This window comes from Aedes albopictus, chromosome 1 (genome assembly GCF_035046485.1).
Source record: "Aedes albopictus strain Foshan chromosome 1, AalbF5, whole genome shotgun sequence".
Lineage (NCBI taxonomy): Eukaryota > Metazoa > Arthropoda > Insecta > Diptera > Culicidae > Aedes > Aedes albopictus.
The window spans coordinates 12,390,817-12,411,434 of record NC_085136.1 but is presented as its reverse complement, the minus strand read 5'-3'; the positions used below and the strand labels follow the sequence as shown (position 1 = coordinate 12,411,434).

At 40.5% G+C, this 20,618-nt stretch overlaps 1 protein-coding gene across 1 annotated transcript in view; it reads left to right on the top strand.

Annotated features, from left to right (window-relative positions):
• The window catches only part of LOC109431086 (synaptotagmin-14-like), a 68,853-nt gene that overhangs the window by 10,003 nt on the left and 38,232 nt on the right, over nt 1–20,618 (top strand). Inside the window, exon 2 of the mRNA XM_029862438.2 lies at nt 10,056–10,217. Coding sequence (XP_029718298.2) covers nt 10,056–10,217 — 162 coding nt within the window. The remainder of the gene's footprint in view (nt 1–10,055; nt 10,218–20,618) is intronic.

Sequence of the window (20,618 nt, the reverse complement as noted above, 5' to 3'; positions counted from 1 at the left end):
GCACGTGGATCCTACTGATACATGTTTGTGTAGCCAGAAAAAATCTCACTAAATGGGTGTTTTTCATAATTACAAAAAACTGTGTATGTCTCGTTGCAAAACTCGATTTTTTCAGCACTCGTCGTATTTATCCAACTCGGTAAGCCTCGTTGGATAAATGTACGACTCGTGCTGAAAAAATCATCATTTTGCAACTTGTTGCATAAATAACTATTACAGTTCTCACAAACTATTACAAAAGAAATTAAAAAAAAAAAAATCGCTACCACGCAAGCATTTGTATTGGCGACGGGACATGCTGAGTACAATCATGGAATTCAAAACATTAAAATAAACATGATGAAGCTGTAATGTTGTTACCCAAATTATCTTATTTTAATAGCAAAATCATCAATCTTATGCTAGATTTTATTGGAATTTATCAAGTCAATAAAAAATATTACCTTCCGTTAGACGCGTGGTCGATCACTACCCCCAGCATCACGGTTAAACGGTATAACATGCGAGTTTGTTTAAACGTGTTGTACAGAATACAACAGCACGACTTCTGAATGGTGAAATCAAAGTATTCTAATCATAATATCATTATTTGCATAAACATTCACCCAAATGGTTCATCTAGCACAAAATTATTAATCATTGGAAAAGTGTTGCTTCATGAGTTGTGCAATATAATGTTTATATAAAGTACGGCAGACTTACTTGGGTTGGTTATATCAATCGGATGCTGGAAGATTATGACAACAAATGACACATAGCTTTTTGCAACTATGTATATAGAATATAATGTAACCAAACGTTATGAACGGCTTGCGGTATTTGGCTAACGACCTGGTCATGTTGAAGTTAGTCCGTTAGGCATAGATTGACGACGTAAATGTGAGTCCATAAAAGTAAGCCATAAGGCAAGTATGCTTCATGTAATAATTTATTAGGAATTGTGTGACTACGAGACTCTACAGATAGGTCTGATCATAACAATACGTCAAAATTATGCCCTGAATTAACCTCATTTGATAGAAAACCTTCAAACTTGATTTATTTCCATTTTCGTCGATAGAATATTTTGAACCAAGGCTTTTCTGAAAGCTTAGACCATAAGCTGAAACCCTATGGAAAAAGATTTTAGGTTCATGCAAGTTCGATAATACTTAGGTTCCTGGTATGCGTGCACCAATCAATGTGTGAACCCTATACCACCAATACTCCGACATCCACATAAGTTTGTGCAGACGCAGAGGTATCGGTCTGATGTGGATACAAACGATTGCAATCATCACTTCCTTACCCTTTCCACATTGACCTGCAACCTGAAGTGGCAGGCACCATTGTCGCCTAAAAAAATAGAAGATCACCAATGCTCACACACTGAAGATGCCTGGTAGCCCTCGGCAAATAATCTCATTGGTTCCTTGTGTGAGTGTAGCTGGTCTTGCGATACTGGAGTAGCATCTACGGCGGTCAGTCAAGTTCGAGCTCTAAATACCCTATTACGTGATTGTAACGGTCAATCATGCTCATGATCATGCCCAAGTAGAAATTTAACACGTTATTTTAATTCTCAACGTACTTTCCCATGAAACGTATACTGTGTCAGGTTTGACCCTACCTACTTTGAGGTCATGCCTTCGTGTGAACACATTTTAACATATCGCACGCTCCGAAAGCTAACGCACCTAAATGTACGACTTCCTCGCCAGAAATGACCCCATGTTGTGTCCTACAAACCTATCCACGACATGCAACCGGAAAATTTTTCAACTTTTACCACTGCATGGCGAACGAATGCGGATGCGGGCGGGGCGTGTGGTGTAACGACATCGGAAGTTGCGTTTTATGTGGAGCGGAAAGTCCTACTCGATGCTTTCTTCCAAGCTCCATTCTGCGTTCTACATCGCAGCATGCTTGTGGTCATTGCCGTCACTCGCCCGCACGGCTCCACAGTCCACAGCCTTCTTCGATATACCGTAAATATTAAAATTTATCGCCATGAAATGAGTCATATTTCCATGAATAAATAATTCACTTCCAGAAAGCAAACACTCCCCAGTCCTGGCGCTGCGCTCTGGTGGAGCAAGTGCGATACTGGCCGGTCGGACACTATACCCGGTAGCTTGTCCATCAGAAAGCTCCTGTGTGCGATACCCTACGATGATGTGGTGGTGGTAATCGATACAGAAAGCCAAATGAAGATAGCAGGAGGATATCTACGGGTGAACCTACTTCAAAGAAATTCTCTTTCAGATAGAAGCGAGTGTAAGAATCTTGTGTTATTTCGATGCACGAACGACTCCTCTGACTGGAGCCACCAGAGAGTGAAGGGACGAGAATTATTGATGACTTCGACCGGAGGTTATTACCTCACCCTTGAATGGGAAGGTACTGTTATAGCGAAATGTTTTATAGATCCGTGAATAGATACATGTATCGGATTGTATACAATGTCAAATTAATTGATGGCTGTCAGAACGGTGACAGTTTGAAGTAAGATGGGTGTCCATCAAATCTAGAGCTAGCTAGTTTTACATTTCAATTAATGGAATGTCGATGCATTTTGGATCATCGTGTTCCACATACTGTTTGGCAATGATACCTCCTCCATCCATCCCTAGTAGGTCAAGCTGTCCTTTTGTTGTTTGAACATATGCTTCAAAGTGGATTATTGGGGCAGGCAGCGACTCCACCCACATACGAGTAGATACCACATGTTCAGAAGTTCAGACACAGATGCCACCACCTACACATGGGATTGTTTTGCACAGTCTGTTTAGGTGCGGGACATTATTGAATGAGTCCATTTTTATGGTACGCAAACGTTTGGCACGTTTCGATCCAGAACAATCAAAACGATAGGTATAAAGCATGGAGTTCTATCTTGATTGCTCACTACTACGAGCAACTACAAATACGAATAGAAATGCTAGAATATAGATTTGTTTGGAACACCGAATTAATTTCCAACCATCACGCATCAATGAGAGTATATTACAGGTGGGGAAGAAGAAGAGGTGGCTGTGTATTAGTAAGCAAAGAAAAATGTAAACACAAATAGTGACGTAACTATTTGACTCGCGTTCTTATGGGAGCTCGCTTTGCTTGTAGTAGTGACATGTTTTGCGCCAGACACGGATCTCACGCACACGAAGTATCTTCTTCCCCACCTCTATTAGACTCTCATTGATCACGCATCAAAAGTGACAATGTCGCAATCTGCATTTGTTGCGACAATCCTCCGATTTATCTCCACTTGAACACAAGTGATAAACATCGTGTATTGTACAGTAGACGTTCGCTCGGTGCAAACGCTTTAACTGCAATGCTTTTAAAGTCTGCTAAGTGCAACAATTTTGCAGTTATCGCACTGCTATCCGTCAAAATGGAATGTCAACAGCGATGCGGTGTTTTTTGCATGCACTTTTGTCACCGACGAACCGACGTGACAGTGGCGATCCAAAACTGTCCCCCCTAATTTAACGGTCGACCAGCGAAGCGAGCGATCGCTTCTGTCAAATCAGCGCATACGCGAACCGTTTCCTATATGAACACACGGGGGTTTGGTGTCGAGCTATCAAATCATCGCGAGCCGTTATAGAGGTGGCGATAGTGTTCGGGTATTTTTCATCATAGCGTCGCGGACAACAAATTTGAATTTATTCGTTCTAGCTGTCACGTCGGTTCGTCGGTGCTTTTGTTGCAATGCGATGTTTTTCGTATTCGATAAGTGAAACGTAAACATGTTGCACTTCTCGAACGTCTACTGTATTGCGTTTCAAAGATTTTTAGGCTTTGCTTTGCGATTATCGAGGGGTAACATTGAATTGGTAAGCATTGCAGCATTGTCAATTTCTTGATTTTGCTTTGGCTGACCAAGTTATGTGGGAAATTATACTGTTGAAAATGCTTTGACAATGACATTCATGTGCACAACAGAACATGTGTTCCTCCATGAACAAATTGAGATTTGAATTATGGAAAGAAATCCACGTACTCCGGTGAGACTCGAACTCACGACTCCCAATTTGTTCATCGAGCACATGTTCTGTTGTGCACATGGATGTCAAAGCATTTTCAACAGTGTAATTTCCCACATGGCTTGGTCAGCCAAAGCAAAATGAAGAAATTGACAATGCTGCAATGTTTACCAATTAGAAGTTACCCCTCGATAATCGCAAAGCAAAGCCTAAAAATCTTTGAAGCGCAATACAGCCAAAGCAAAATCAAGAAATTTACATTTGTAAGGTGCTACGGTCACCCTTACCGTAAAATATGCCCACGATCGTGTTTTTCACGATTTCAACCAACAACGTTGGGCGAGGGGGGGTCAGCTTTGAAAAGGATGCTCGATCGTTAACAGAGCCTGTGGGATACCTGGGCACCCCCCAGTCCCCACAGAATTTCGTCCCTTACCGCGTTAATGGAGGGCTCTGGCGTGGTGGACCTCTTTTCCCGTGAAACTCGTGGGATTTAAAAGTGAAGTCTAATCAAAATCAAAAACAAACAACAGGAGGTGATGGTTATGGCGAGGCTAGAGGCTAACCCCTCGCAAGAAGTGGGTTGGCGAGGGTCCGTTAAGAAGAAGCGAGGAGGTAGAAGCGGGAAGCTACGCACGCAGCTCCAGCGTGGGAGCTCCGATCCATTCCGCGGCTAGCTTACCGATGGAGGTATTGGATGAAGCGTGATTGACGAGGGCCATCAACCAAAAGAGAGAAGGACTGTGAAGGTGAAAAGATCATCGACTTTGCGTCCACGAAGTCCAACATAAGTAAGGACTTGAACATGATCCTGTTGTGACTTCGTAAGTCGATGGAGGATGCCATGCAGGATCACGTGAGACTTGTAAAGACTGCAGCAGCGGCGGAGCCGGGGAAAGTAAAGGTTATGAAGTCTCCGAAGACGGAGACCTTTGCTTTCGCAGGAAGTTCGGGATAAGCACACGCAGAAGCAGGTGAGGCAGCTGTCAGGTGAGGAGCTGTTTGATGGTGCCCGCAAGGCTAGGAAGATACTAACCCCAAAGATCGGCAGTAATGCCGGCAAGTCGGACCCCAGCCAGGAGTCCCGGAAAGCTGGGATGGGTGGGTCTGAAAAGGCTGGCCTGTCCCGGATGGAAGGGAATAGGGAGTTGCGATCGTTGTTAGGTCCTCAGCAACCGGAGAGTAGGGTGAACCAAGGAAAGAACCCTCCTTGAACGAAAATCGAGCGGAAGAGGAAGAACAAAAAGCCGCAGGTAGAGGAGACCAGGGACGTCAAACCAAGAAGGCGTAAAAGAGTAGGTGCCAAGTGCGGCAATCAAGACCGAACAGTTTAAGTACTCGGGCGTCTTGAAGGCGATGCGAAGCGACGTCAAACTCGTGGAAGTGAAAGCCGACGTTCGCAGTATCAGACGTATCAGATTCTAGAGCTGAAGCATGATAAGGAACGCAAGGGCGCCGCCTACAAAAGTTTGGCGGAAGAGGTCCTTGGTGAAGAGGTAGATGTGAGGGCTCTTACACAAGAGGCGACACTGACGGTGAAAAACCTAGACGATGTCACCGAAGTGGAAGAGCTCATCACGGCACTGCGGCAACAGTGCGACGTTCAGGTGCCCACTGCAGCCCTTCGGCTACGGAAGGAGCTGGCAGGAACGTAGGTAGCCTTGGATCAGCTAACTGTGGCGGACGTAAACAATTCCGTTAAAGTTGGGAGGATCAATGTAGGCTGGTGCGTATGTCATCTGACATTCCACGAGCCATCGGAGCTTTGTTTCAGGTGTCTGAAACCAGGACACAAGTCATGGGACTGCAAAGCCCCTGACAGGAGCAATTTATGTAGGAGACGCGGCACCGAAGGCCATAAGGCACAAGGCTACACGAGTCTACCCATTTGTCTGATTTGTATCGGGAAATCCGTGAACAACAGGCATCCAACGGGTGGTCCAAAATGCCTGGCCTTCAAGAAAGCCGCAGTGAACAAAACACAATGCAGGTAACGCAGCTAACCTGAACCACTGTAACGCAGCTCAACAACTGCTTTGTCAGGCGGTTTCTGAGTGGGGGACGGATATCGCCCATACCGAGTACCCGCCGGCAACGGCAACTGGGTCGCGGATGGGTTCAGAAAATTGGCGGCGATATGGACGACCAGTAAATACCCCGTCCAGGAGTTGGATCCTACTACTTACGAGAACTTCGTGGTCGCCAAAGTGAGAGGGGTCTTCTTTTGTAGCTGCTATGCACCTCTGCGGAGTCGATGGCGCAGTTTACGCGGATGCTGGGGTATGACGATTGTGCTGACAGCGTGAAGGCCAACGGTATTCAATAGCGGGTGACTTCAATGCCTGGGCCGTAGAATGGGGAACCAGCGGGGTCAGCTCCTACTAGAGGCACTGGCCATGCTAGATGTCGATCTGGCTAATGTCGGTACCAAAAGTACCTTTAGTCGGAACGGGGCGGAGTCGATTATAGACGTTAGTTCTTGTAATCCTGACCTAATAAGTAGTTAGAACTGGAGGATAGACGGTGACTACATCCACAGCGATCACCTGGCGGTTCGCTACAGAATCTATTTATTTATTTAGTATCGACTACAACAACAGAAGGCAGCGTGTAGTGGAAGCGGTGACTAGGCCAAGGCCGGTTAAGCGAAGACGAGCCGGTAGCGGTGCTCTCGCGTACGTGCGCGTGCAACTATGTCTAGGCAAGTCCACTCTAGAATTGAGAGACCACCGGCTTACTGGTGGACTCAAGCGATTACGGACCTGAGACACGCCTGGTATACGTGGTTTATGAACAGTCCCTAAGGCTTCCGACGGAGTTCCAAACTTAGCCTTTGAATCAGCTATTGCAGAGGCTCCCGGGACGTTCAGGTCTGATAGATACAGAATTGCCTAGTCGAGGGAGTCTTCCCAGGATTTGGAAGCGGCACTAGCCTGGTACTATTGCCAAAGTCGAGGAAACCATCCGGACACCCATTGGCATATAGACCAAATTGCTTGATCGACACGGTGGGGAAGGCACTCGAGAAGATCATCCTCAACAAACTGTTGAGATACATAGTAGAATAACTAGCCACAGAAGTCCAATGTCGCGACTGATCGTGTGACTAACATCTAGTTTGCCACGCCCTTACAGCGTCACTAGCGGTACTAGAAGTGTCAAATAAATTTTGCTTATCAAAACAAAAGATTCTCTTCAAGCTGAACACTTAAAAACAATCAATAATTACAATAAAAGTTATAAATTTAATTAAATAGGAAAAGTCACTACAGCGCCATTGGAGTTCTAGTGTATTTCTATTAGATACATTGAGGTGTGAGGTCTCTCGAGCAGCCAGTTCGGCTTCCGGAAGGGGAGGTCGACCATAGATGCTTTCCTGTCGGTTACAAAATCCGCCGAGATAGCGCTCCAGCGTAAGAGGAAGGGGATTCGCTACTGTGCAGTAGTGACTCTGGATGTAAGGAACCCGTTCAATAGCACCAGTTGGGTGGCTTTTGCCGATGCGCTCCTGCGTCTGGGGATACCCGGTCACCTGTACAAGATTCTCGGAAGTTACTTCCAGAGTCAAGTACTAGTTCACGACACAGAGGGGGCATCCATAAAGTACGTCACGCTTAGAGGGGGAGGGGGTTGGGTTGACGAAAGTGTGACAAGCAATGTATTAAGTATGGGATGAACCCGTACGAAGGGGGGAGAGGGATCGAAAATTCCCAATTTTAGCGTGACGTACTAAATGGATACTCCCAGAGGTGGGTAGTAAGTGCTTTCAGATAACCTCAAGAGTCCCGCACGGTCCGGTTTTATGGAATGTCATGTACGACGAGGTGGAGTTAAAGTTCCCAGTGGGAGTGCCATTTATCGATTTTTTTGACGACATATCGCTGGAGATCTTCGGTGAATCGATCGAAGAAGTGGAATTGACTGCAGCCCACTGCAGATGTCTGTTGAGCAGACTGTCCCCCATTGCTTAGAGAAGAAAACATATGTCTCAGGGCGTTTCAGGCTCGGTTTCAGGAGGTCTCAGGGGAGTTCCAGCGGATCTCAGGAGCGCTGCAGGAGATTTCAAGAAGATTTCCAGGGGTCTCAAGGGTGTTCTAGGAGGTCCCTGAGGGGTTCAGAGCGACACCCCGAGGTCTATGGAGCGTATCAGGGGGTTTTAGGGGATACCTGGAGGTATCAGGGGATACCAGGATCGCAAGGGGCTTCAGAGGAATTCCAAGGGTGCTTAAGGGAGATCATAGGAGCGTTTCAGGGGGTCTAAGGGAGTAACTGGAAGTCTCAGGGACGTTTCAGAGAGCTATAGTTTGTTTTTATTTATTTATGCTAATTCTACACTATTCAAAGAGTATCAGGGAGCTGATCTCTGGAGCGCTACAAGGTGCCTCATGGGCATTTTGGGAGGTCTCAGGAGTGTTTCATGAGTTTCTAGGTTTGTGGGTTAGCTTTTTGAAGGCATTCTAAGGGCTTCCAGGGGCATTTCAAATTGATTGTGAGAATTTTATTGCGTATCAAATGGGTAAATGGAGGTTTCAGAGGCGTTTCCAGGCTTTTCAGAGTGGTATCAGGAATCTTTTGAGGTCATTTCAAGGAATTTGAGAGGCAAGAGGGTTTCGGGGGTTTTGCTCACCCCTGAAATAATATTAATGCCCCTGAAATTGTTCTGCAAACCTTTCGGAAGGTCCTTAAAAGTTCCTAAAACCTCCTGAAACACTCGGGAAACGTCCCTAAAACCTCTTGTAGCACTTGTAGCTCCTGAGACCCCTTCTTGAATCGCCCTGAGAACCTCTTGAAATGACCCTGAAACCCCCGTAATACTGCTGAAACGCCCCTGAAATCCCCGTAATCTCATTGAAACTCCAACGAAAAATCTGCCTGAACGGTTTTAAAAGAAATGGAAATAATTCCCTGAAACTTCCCTGAAGTTCCTTGGAGCCTCGTTTTTTTGGGCTCTCTGGGAGCTTCCTGGTAGCCTCCTTGGCCGCATCTCAGATGCCCCAGGAGCAAGAACTGTTTTCGCGAATTAACTTTCTTCATTAAAGCCCTGACTGACACAATTATCTCTTTTTATGCCCTTTTTAATTTATGCATATTTTCAATTTATGAACCTAATGCTCAAGGAGGGTTAAGGGGGACTCATTGGGTTGCTGGAAGTCACAAGGGGTACCCGAAAGTGTCATAGAGGATTCAAGGGGATCAAGGGGGCTTCAAACGGATAAATTCCTAGTCGGTCCAGGCACTTTTCGTATAGGAAATTTCCTTCAATTCCTTGGACATAGAGTATACTTCGTGCCTGCTACACGATGTATACATGCAAAACGGTCTGAGCTGAGAAGCAGGCTTTGTCTCAGTGGGAACGTTACGTCAAGAAGAAGAAAAAGAGGGAGCTTCAGGGGGTCTCAGGAGCGTTTTAGGGGTGTCTAAGGGGTTTTAGGGTGTGATGGAAGTTTTTGAAGTGTTTCAGGGTATGTGAAAGTCCCTGGGGCGCTTCAGGGTTACATAAGTGTTCCAAGGGGTCTCAGTGGTGTTTCAAGAGGTTTCTGGAGCCTGTTGAAGGAGGTTTCAGGGGCATTTCAAATTGATTACGGAGGTTTCAAGAGCGTATCAACTATCGCCCTTTACCGGTTATAGTTCAGTTTCGAGTTCAACAGGAATCGCTCAAGAAACTTCTTGGCCGGTTCCTGGCAGAAACTCTCTACGATGACTGTCATTGGTACTGTCATTTCTTCGCAACTGCGTACTGTGATCGAAGAAAAAACAATTTCTTGAGCAATTCAGGCAAGGTATTTCCCATGCATCAAGATAGGCTCAGAGATTTCCTCTGATCTGCAAACAGCCTTTATACCAGTCGGCTGGTATGTGTGAAATAGATGAAAAAGCTCAAGCTTTTTTTTTCGAAGTTACAGTGTGTGTTCAATTGACAAATTGAGGACTAATTTGTGAAAAAGACTTGTTTTGGTGGGATTCGAACCCACGACTCCGTATCGCTATACTTTTCAATTTTCTATATCATCTATACCTTTTAATTTTCTCAATTTTCTTAATAACAATCTTTTCTTTTTCCTCCGCTTCTCTTCCACTGCACAGTTCCCATGGAGACCACAACGTTCCTCGGTGCGGCCCTCGGCTTTATCGCGTTGCTGTTGGTCCTGTTCCTGTACATCAACCGGAAGTGGTGCTTCGCCACGCCCGGATCGTTTAACTGCTGCGACGAGAACACCCTGCCGGCCAAAACGGTTCACACCATACGTGAGTATTGCATTACATTCCACATATCAATGTAGGTAAAGTGTGGGGACAACAACCATGCGTCTCCATCGCAATGCATTGTCTTGGCGACGATCGCTAGGCTTGCTTCGATTCAAAACTACCATCTCAAATGGTCAAATTTTTCCTTCAGTAGGCATTGCATACATTGGAGAAAAATAATGCCCTCCAATTTGCTAACCCGGCTACTACTGTGCCGGTGTCGATGTCGTGTGCTATAGCCTGGAGGACAAGGCGAGAGCCATTAATTCACCATCGACGACCATTAGTCTGGGAGCGCGTTTATTGACACCATAACCTCAAAACACAACCCCCGAACAACGACAACAAGCCTGCTTTGTCGGACTAATTGATTCTGATCGCCTCGTCGTCGCCGCCGCTGCCGCCGCTTCTGCGACCGCCCACTTGTGGCACTTACATATAACATAATTGACTCTACGGAAATGACCACTATTTGTTGGCGGGTGCCCTCCTGATGCCATCGTCCTTGCGGCCTCCATCCAAGTAGTTGCGGTTGGGGAATTTATTGCCTGGAATTGTGGGGAGAGTCAACCGGCGAGCCGGTAAATGTACCAAAATGTGGTCGGTGAAAAATGGATAAAATTGTTAACATTTTTTAACCCAGTTTAGTATTTAGACTTGTAGCATTGTAGACGTTTTTGTGGTATACGTTTTAGTGATATATGTACTTTTGGTGGAAATAATATCGATTTTTCTTACTGTAATGTTCGTATATGTAATATATTAAATAATATGTTAGATTTCGTCGTTAGATTATCACAAATATGCAGGCATTAGGGTATTCGGTAATTGGTTTACCGAGGTATATTTTTTGTACGTAAAAAGCGCACAGTTAATAGCAGGCTATGCGCGCGAGCGGCTGCGTTTTCAAAATTGTCACGCGTTTTCTTTGCTCCGCGTTGTTTTGAATCGGATGGTGGTGCTATGCCTTCCGCAAATTTTACCTCGAAAAGTGCTTGCAAATTGATCTTCGGTGTTCAATATATTTCTCTAACCTGACTATTTAGGGGATAACTTAGTGTTGATTAGGATAATTCGTGATTGTTGTGAGAGTTAGTCTTATTTTCATCTGGGTGCCGGAATTCGTCTTCATTTTTTGCGTGATTTCCTTGTAATTTTGGTGATGTTGCTAATGGATGACCAAGAGACACCCCAGTCAACCAGTGATCGTATAAGATGTTAAAGTGGAGGCGATATGCGTACATTTTTCATGCGCCTAAATGAAGGCATGCACGCATATGGCCTCCACTTTATCATCTTATGCAACATCGTATACGATTACTGGTTGCCTCGGACAAACTGAAGTCAACAATTTCGTCACGAGAGTACTGGAATTCGTGTAATTTGGAGAGTTTATTCCTAAACGTTGACCAAACGTATCCTTTGGACTTAATCCTTCCACTATCAACACCCAAATTCCCGTGACACTTAGGCCTGAGAGGATGTAGAGATCTCTACATACTAGGGTGTCCAAAAATAGAAAAAGTGTCAAAAAGTTAACTTGCTCACCCTTAGAATGATAGATTAGGTTCCTAGCAACAATAGTTCCATACATGAAAACTCAATCAAAAAATATTTAAAGGTTGCACGCATCGATTTTATGAAAAATGGATGATTTTTGATATTTTTACCAAAAAATGCTAATATGAGTTGAAAAATAAAAGAAATAAAAGCCACCAATCAAAGTAAATCATAGTTCTGGGTTCCGCAAACAAAGTTTGGAGGGAGTTTAGGTCATCAAAGCTGATTTTATATATTTGGCAAAGGTTAAAATATCAAAAAATCGCGTTTTTTTTCACCAAATTCTTCAAAAATGCTCAATTTATAAGGATTTTGAAATTTTTCCTGTGATTCACAATTCCCTTATTTTATAGCAAATTTTGTGTAGATTATTTTGGCTGAAGACAGTTTTGAGCTATCTCCTTCATGAGTTGAGATATCGGCATAGTAATGATAACACAATTAATGAAAAAAATCGGTTTTTCTTATGTTATTTGTTTTTGTTCATTAGTTTCTATGACTACCATGCAAAAAAAAGCAAATAACAAGTGTTTGACATGTTATGTTATGCAAGTACACATTTTTGAAGATTTTCAGAAACAATTGGGTTACTTTGATAATATTGCATTGATTGTGCTTACCGGTTCAAAGAAAGACTCAAAAAGTGACTCGCTGCGAAATTTTAATAATATAAGTGATCGCAAGTCAGACAATTAAATTCTATGATATATTTTGAGTGATGTGTAGATCGCTCCACAATGTTTACCTTTTCTGAATAGTTTTGGTGCTCTTGTTAAGCAAACATATAGGTTCTTTCTAGTTATACCAGAACTAGTGCTCTATCGTTCATTGAAAACAACTAAAATGCAAATAAAATAGCTAATAAAACTGTAAGAAAGAAAAATATAGTTTTATAGTTTCAGCCAATAGACATAAAAATTTAAATATGTGCATGGAAATGCAGGTATTTTTACGAATATTAGAATATTTTTTCATCTTTTTATTCGCGAATTTTAACTAAAGCTAATTTTTTACACAATATTGAGATCTATTATATAATTTGATTTTAAAAGTAAACCATTAGTGCACATATTTGCAGCTAGGGTGGATTTTAGAAAGCATCAGCCCAAGTAACACACTTGTCACGGCGGTGCTGGTTTTTGTTGCGCAGAAGTTGCATTGACCTATTTCTAACAAATAAACACTTACTCACTAGAAGAAAGTCATAGTGACTTCTGCCCAACAAAAATCTGCGCCGCCGTGACTTTCGTGTGACAAGTGTGTTACTTGGGAGGATGTTTAGATTCCACTATTATTTAAAAAAATATAACTGGGTGACTGGCCTAATATGTTACAAGAGGTGTTAACCTAAGAAATGTCAATGCTAAAATCTTTCTGCTGCGCAGCTTACTTGTTAAAACATGATTTTAAACCAAAACTACAAGTTTTGAATCGACCCGAGCAGAGGAGAATAGCAAATTGATAACAACAGAATCACATAGCCTGTTTTTATATCATGATTTGTTATTGTTAACTTACCAAAATATATCTTTTTTATAACATATTTTGTTGGGCAAACTTATTTTGTTTTGTTCAAGTTATTAGGATATATTCACAAGATAACATTTTAACAACATATTTTGTTGTAGAACAAGTTCAGTTATTATTCTACTATAGAAAATGTACAAATATGTGATGAACAATAACATAACAGTAACAAGTTCACAAATTTCCTGTTATGTATTAAGTTGTAATTGGTCTAACTAAACATGTTATTGAATTAGTCGTCCAGGAACATTTTTTTGTTATGATATTTGTTATTTTGCCGCTTATGACAGACAAGTTTATAACATAATATGTTAGGGGTGGTGGGGGTAAAGTGGACAACCTAAACATTTTGGTCGTTTCCCGCAGAAATGCGGCAAAATCCATCTGCTTTTCCGAGTAACATGGAAGGTAATGATATACTCTAGAAATCTTGTAACGGGTTGCATTTAAAAAATATTGTTTTCTTTGATTATTTTCTTCATTAAATCGTGCATCAAAATAGCGTTAAAAAAATTGGTGGGGGTAAAATGGACAATCGATGGGGTAAAATGAACAAGTCGTTAAAAGTTATATAACAACATATTGTTTCTATGTTTTTAAATACAAACTATCAAATTTCATACGATACCTTTATTTTGTTGTTTTCAAACTTTTAATACAATCTTTGAAACACACTTAAATAATTATTGTAAAAATAGTGTAAAAAACAAGCACTGTTTTGGATGAAAATTATATTTTGTTGATATAAAATATTTTTTTATAACTTTTTACTTCAATTATCCCACGATAGGTATGACAGCTGATGATTCTGAAGTTTGAAAAAAAAAAAATGAAATTTTGGTGAAATTTGAACCGATTGTCCATTTTACCCCCACGGTCTGATTTTGTTAAAATTATTTCCAAAACTTGTTTTTTTACAAAACTTTTATTTTTTTTCGGTCAGATATATTCTTCTACGTGGACTTTATTGGTTTAGGGTGTAAAACTTGTAATAGTTTGAAAATAACTTACGAGAAAACCTTAGCAATTATGAGCAAATTTTACATCATTTCCGATTTTTCACGTGATTTTTAAAGTTGTTGTCATTTGAAGAGGTTTAATTGATTTTAATGTTCAAGATCAGCAAAAGTATAATGATTCATGCTTAGACATAAGCTTCAATCGTTGAAACATTTAAAAAAAAAAACAATAAAAGCCATGAAACTGTACCCTATCCATTTTACCCCACCTTTCCGCTTTACCCCCACCACCCCTATGCTAATAACGTAAAAATTACTGATTCCATTATACAGTTATTGAGCCAAAATAACAAATTTTATTATGCTGTTGATATTTTCTTCTGCTCGGGGATGACTTGCTACTGTAATCTGATCAACAGATGAAATCTAAGAAAAAAAAAAAATCTTTTCGTATTCACAAAGCGGGTGTGAAAAGTTATGTTCAGCATATGTAGATATAAAACGATGATTAACTCTCAAAACCATTACATATTGTTACTGTCATGCAGTATATGATCAAAGCAACCCAATTATTCCTGAAATTCTTCAAAAATGTACACTTTCACGTACTATTATGTCAAACATTTGTCGTGTATTGTTTTAATTGCATGGTAGTCATGGAAACTAGTGAACAAAATCGATTAACGTAAGAAAACACGATTTTTTTTCATTGATTGTGTTATCATTATTATACCGATATCTCAGCTCATGAAAGAGATAGCTCAAAACTGTCTCTTTAAAACTCTTTAAATGTCCGTTTGTTATTTCAATCCAACTGATGCTATCAGCCAAACCTAAGAGATACATAGCTAGTGACCAGTTTTTGATGTGTTCAGTCTCCATTTGGCACGGATGGGGGCTCTTTCTGCGAATAATGAGTTGTGGGGCCGCGTTGGCTCATCAAATTACTGGCTATTGGTTTACAAGCGACAGGCTGTGACATCGTATAGCCCCGGTACCGATGATACTCAGTGATGATGAAGTGTTTTGTGTGGAATTTCTTTGTTACGTTGTAGGCTCGGTTGGGTGCGCCCAGTCGGCGTTTTTTCCCTGAAAACACATCATTCCATTTGTGATGGATGGATGGACGGGTGTAGACGAGATAGTGTCCATTTCTTTGTGACATGCCGCGGTTATCGTTTTATGGGGATAATGGCAGACGGAAAAGGTCATCACGTGGTGATTGTGGTGGTATGGTTCGAGGACTACAAATCGGTTGGAGATCTTTGTAATAACCATGTTTATAGGTGTTTAGCAGTCTGCTTCAACATAATGATTGCATAGAAAAAAATCTTGTTTGTTGAAATATTCGGCAAATGACCTTCTTTCATATTATTATTTTGGCTTCTATCGTTTTAGTTATTATGTAACCATCAGTAGTTGAAATCATTTCAAGAATGTTTATTTTAAATGCCAATAAAAAACAGTTTTCTTACCTGAAATCGCAAAAAAAATCCAGGTTCAAAAGTTTGTAGTTTTGGCTTCGTCTGCTAAAATGCCGGGAGACCTATCGTATCCATCGATTTCAATATAGCGACAACATCTGCAACACCAGTTTCAAAGTGTCTGCTTCTTACGACACGTGTTTTCATCGAAGGAGGCGCATCATTGTAGGCATGTCACGTTGCCTATGTTCGACAGTTAATGGAGTTACCCAGAGACGAGACGTGCCATCTGAAGTTTGCTGCCCTGGTTGTGGAGCAATTTGGAACATTGTTTTCTCTCGAGAGTAGGCATTAGCATTAGCATGGGATTCGTTCGATTGATGCTGTTTGTTTTACTGGAATAGTGATAAACTGTTGTCGTAGAATAACTTTTATTGCAATTCAGTATCATAATTTCTATTTATATAAATCATTTTGGTACCATTATGAGTCAACATTTCTGAACTGGTTCATTATGCAACTGAAATGAGTTGCATAATGAAAAATAGTTGCAAAATTTCCATTATGCAACTCATTTGAGTTTGATGGAAAATCCATTAGGAGTTATTTTGGAAACGAATGTGGTACAATTTATGAAATTTATTGCAGATTTGCTGAATTTCTGACATTTTTCTAGAGATGCTTCTCGAAATATTTAGGTACAGTGATTACTTCATGAATTCCTGGATATCTGTGTTACTTCTGGAATTCCAATAAATCTGTTTTAAAGATTTCTGCTAGAATTTATTTAAAAGTTTTGAAAAAAAAATCAGCGGCCTCCAAATTTTGTATGTTTAGAAATATGGGCAGACATTTCTTCATTATCTTTCGTCGAATTTTGTATTACACGAGCTGTTCATTAAAAAACTTAATATGGGTTAAAAAATCGTAAACAAGAAATCAAACTCGAAAATTAACAAAAAAATAAGCTCCGAAGGTCGCCATGTGGTATGACTTCGATACGTCGTTTTTTATGGTTGGTAATAGAATCACTTGTGGTTCTTAGCAGCCTCTTCTCTAGAGATAAAAGCAGCTTCAAATCGAAACTGAATGAATTTGGAAGGTTTTTCGCCATCTGGCATCGAAAATGCGATGTGAAATGTGTTGGAAGTAAGTTTATCAATAACATCAGCAGCAGTGCGAAAACAGAGTAGGCGTAGAGATGGGTTTTTATATTTGAATTTTTCAATCGGATGTCATTCCTGTAATAACCGCAGTGCAACAAATACAACTTTTTTGTTCTTCTCAATTCAACGAAACCGTAGATTACAACAGGTTGTGGGTCCAGTAGACAGTGTTTTGTTAAAAGTGATGACAAACGTTCGAACAAGAGCAATTTTTATTTTGTTGGAGCACACGTTCAGGAGGAGAAATGGATTTCGCAAAGCAAGGAATCAAGCGACTTTCCTACGACAATTATGAAACATGGACGAATGGACCTCAACAAGTGTTAACACGATAAGGTCTGTGGAGTTATGTGTGCGCTGAACTCCAGATGAGGAGGGGACGACTCAGTGGTAGATAAAGGCAGAACTGGCACTGCAAACGATTTGATTCGAGCGACACCGTGGACGAAGTGAAGAATTCGTTTATCGGAATGCCTTTGCAGTGAAAGTGTTTCAAAAACAGACGAAGAGCTCAGAGGAACAGCGCACAATGGGAAAAATCGACACAAAAAACGGATCTTTTAACGCCGCTGGTTTCGGTACGTGAAGCTGACCCTTTCTGACGTAAAAAAATACGAGGAATCGATTGATGCTAAATTCATTCACCGCACGGCACGGGAAGTGGTCCATTTTGCCCCATTTTGCCCTTTTTTCATACAAAAAGAGAATCAAAATGTACTTTCAAACAATTAGCACGACTGTAAATCGTTAAAAATAGCTGCAGGTGTAACTAGAAGTCAATAGAAATCATAAACATACATGGAAGATCCTTTTAAAAGCTTATTTTGCCCCATATGCCCCAACAACTTTTGAATAAAATATGATTTTCCTAATTATGAATGGATTTTAAATGTTACTGATTTCAAATGAATTGTTTGGCATAAACAAAAAGCGCCAGATCTATTTTCACCAGAATTCTTTCGGGTGTTGTCCGATTTGCCTCATTTTGCCCTATTTTCATGAAAAAAATAGATTTCAAATGTAGTTATAAAAAACAAATACTGCTATAGCACGTTGAAATTAGCTTAAGGTGAAATTGGACGCTAACAGTTATCATGCGTATGTATGAAAGGCATTTTCCCTATTTTACCCTACATTCCCCTAATACTGCTGGATAATAACATATTTTGTATGGTTTTGTTGGATGCAAAACATGAAGTCCTGGATCATTTTTAATATGTATATACAAATGTGGGTTATCGATTAATACTAGGATCTTTCTCAGAATGGTATGAATAACTGTCCATCTCACCCCAATTTGCCCTGATTTTTTATCATGTAATGAATAAATTAATTTGCCCTGATTTTTTGTCATGTAATGAATAAATTAATTTCCCTTATTAGCATTGGTACTGTTATCAAAAATACATATATATGACTTTTTCTATAATTTCAGCTTTTGATGGGGAATTAATGGCATACTAAGCATTTTATAAAATATGTCGAACTAGCTGTCCCGGCAAACTTTGTCTTGCCAAGCGGTGATGGTTTGACAGTTGTTGAGGACATCGCAGCAACGCACTCTAGATTGATTTCATTCCAATCACGCCAAATTTCTTCCCGGCTGATGAAAAATCTGTATTTTTACATTCTTTATTCTTCTTGAATGATTTTCGTAACTTTTTATACATATAAACACAGCCACCACGAATACGAATCGAACCATTCAAAAGTTATGCTGATCGGTTCAGCCGTTCGTGACTTTTGTTGCCTCAAAGGGAAGTCAAACTCATTTTTATATATATAGATAGATAGATATAGATAGATAGATATGCGCTAAACTGATTAAATATAGCGTGTTTTAATGCACCAAATTATATACACCTTGTCCTTTTTTTACGTCCATGCTTGGCTGAGCGACAAAAAATTCTACCGCTAAGACAATGAGCAAACTTAACAGTTTTATGTTTTTTAAAACATCTCCGTGATTAGGAGAAGTGTACAAAAATATAAAAATGTGTATTTTGATCATTATTTTGTCGGTAGAATTTTTTTTCGCTAAGCCAATAGTGGACGTAAATCAAGGTTTAGGTGTACTTAAGTTGCCAAATTTAATTAGTTGTGTGCATATTTGTCACCAATTTAGATTAAGATTAATGCTTATTATACCCTGAATTCCCCACCAAAGTCATATTCTTAACTGTCCTTTTGATTACATTGGTTTCAGTACCAAAAGTCCATCATTTCGGACATAAGCAAATGTGGGAAATCGATTCATTCATGAGGCGACAACATATCAGGGCAAACTGGGGTAAAATGGACAGCTATTTGTACCCTCCCGTGAATGATTCTAAAGCTAATCGATAAAACGCATTTGTATATATCAAAAATGATCCAGGACTTCATCAACCAGTGACATTACAAAACAATACAAAAAAAATGTTATCATCCAGCAGTTTTAGGGAAATGTAGGGTAAAATAGGGAAAATATATTTAATATATGCGCATGATAACTGTTAACATCCAATTGCAACTAGAACTAATGTCAACTTTCCATAGAAGTATATGTTTCTTATAAATAACATTTTAAATCTCATTTTTCTATGATAATAGGGCAACATGGGGCAAATTGGACAACTACTGAAGATGATTCTGGTGATAACAAAACTTGCGCTTTTTGTTTATGCGAAAAAAAAACAAATTCAAATCAGTAACAAATTTCCAGCAGTTGCTGGGGCATATGAGGCAAAATAAGAATTTAAAAGGATCTTTCATGTATGTTTATGATTTCTATTGACCTCTAACTACACCTGCAGCTATTCAACGATCTACAGTCGTACTAGTTGTTTGAAAGTAAATTTTGATTCTCTTTTTGTATGAAAAAGGGTAAAATGGGGCAAAATGGACCACTTACCGTGCCGTGCGGTGAATGAATTTAGCACCAATCGATTTCTCGTAATTTTTTACGTCAGAAATGATCAACTTCACGTACCGAAACCAGTGGCGTTAAAAGATCCGTTTTTTGGGTCGATTTTTCCCACTGTGCAGCGCCTTGTGCTATGCATGCGGAAGTGCTAACCACGTGATGCGTAACTGTGAGCTGCTGAAGAAAGTTCGGAATATGACTCATTCAGAGTTCCAGTGCGAAGCCAAAAACGAGAGCAAGAAGAATTTCACGGCAGCGTGATTTGCAGCGTTTAAGGAGGAGACGCATGGTGGATGCTTTTTAGATTCAGGAGCATCGAGTCACATGACGGGTCGAGCAGATTTGCTGAATGGCGTTTTGCAATTTTTTGGCCGGCGGCGGCGTGAAACGGCGTGGCCATAATTTTTATTTTTTTGTTAATTCCGTTAATCAATATCAGTGTTTTATTTTTTAGTAACTCATCATGAAGATTCAATGACATGTTTTTTGTTACGGTTTTGTTATACATTTTTTTTTATTTCAATTTATTGAAATAATTGTTAAGGTGAATCATCTATCAGCTGCGCAAAAATTAATCCAGAATGGCCTCCTAAAGAAATTCCCGGAAATAATTCTAGAGGAATTCCCGGTTTAACTTCTGAAGGATTTTCCGAATAAACTCTTAAAAGAATTCCCGGACAAATTCGTACAGGCATTCCCGTAGGTACACCTAGAGGAATTCCCGGATGAAACATATTTAAGGAACGTTTGGAGAAACTCCTGGAAGAATTTCGGAAACAAATCTTAGAAGAACTCTTAGAGAAATTGCCGGAGGAACTCTCAGTGGAATTCACGGAAGAACTCCTGGAGGAATTTCCTGA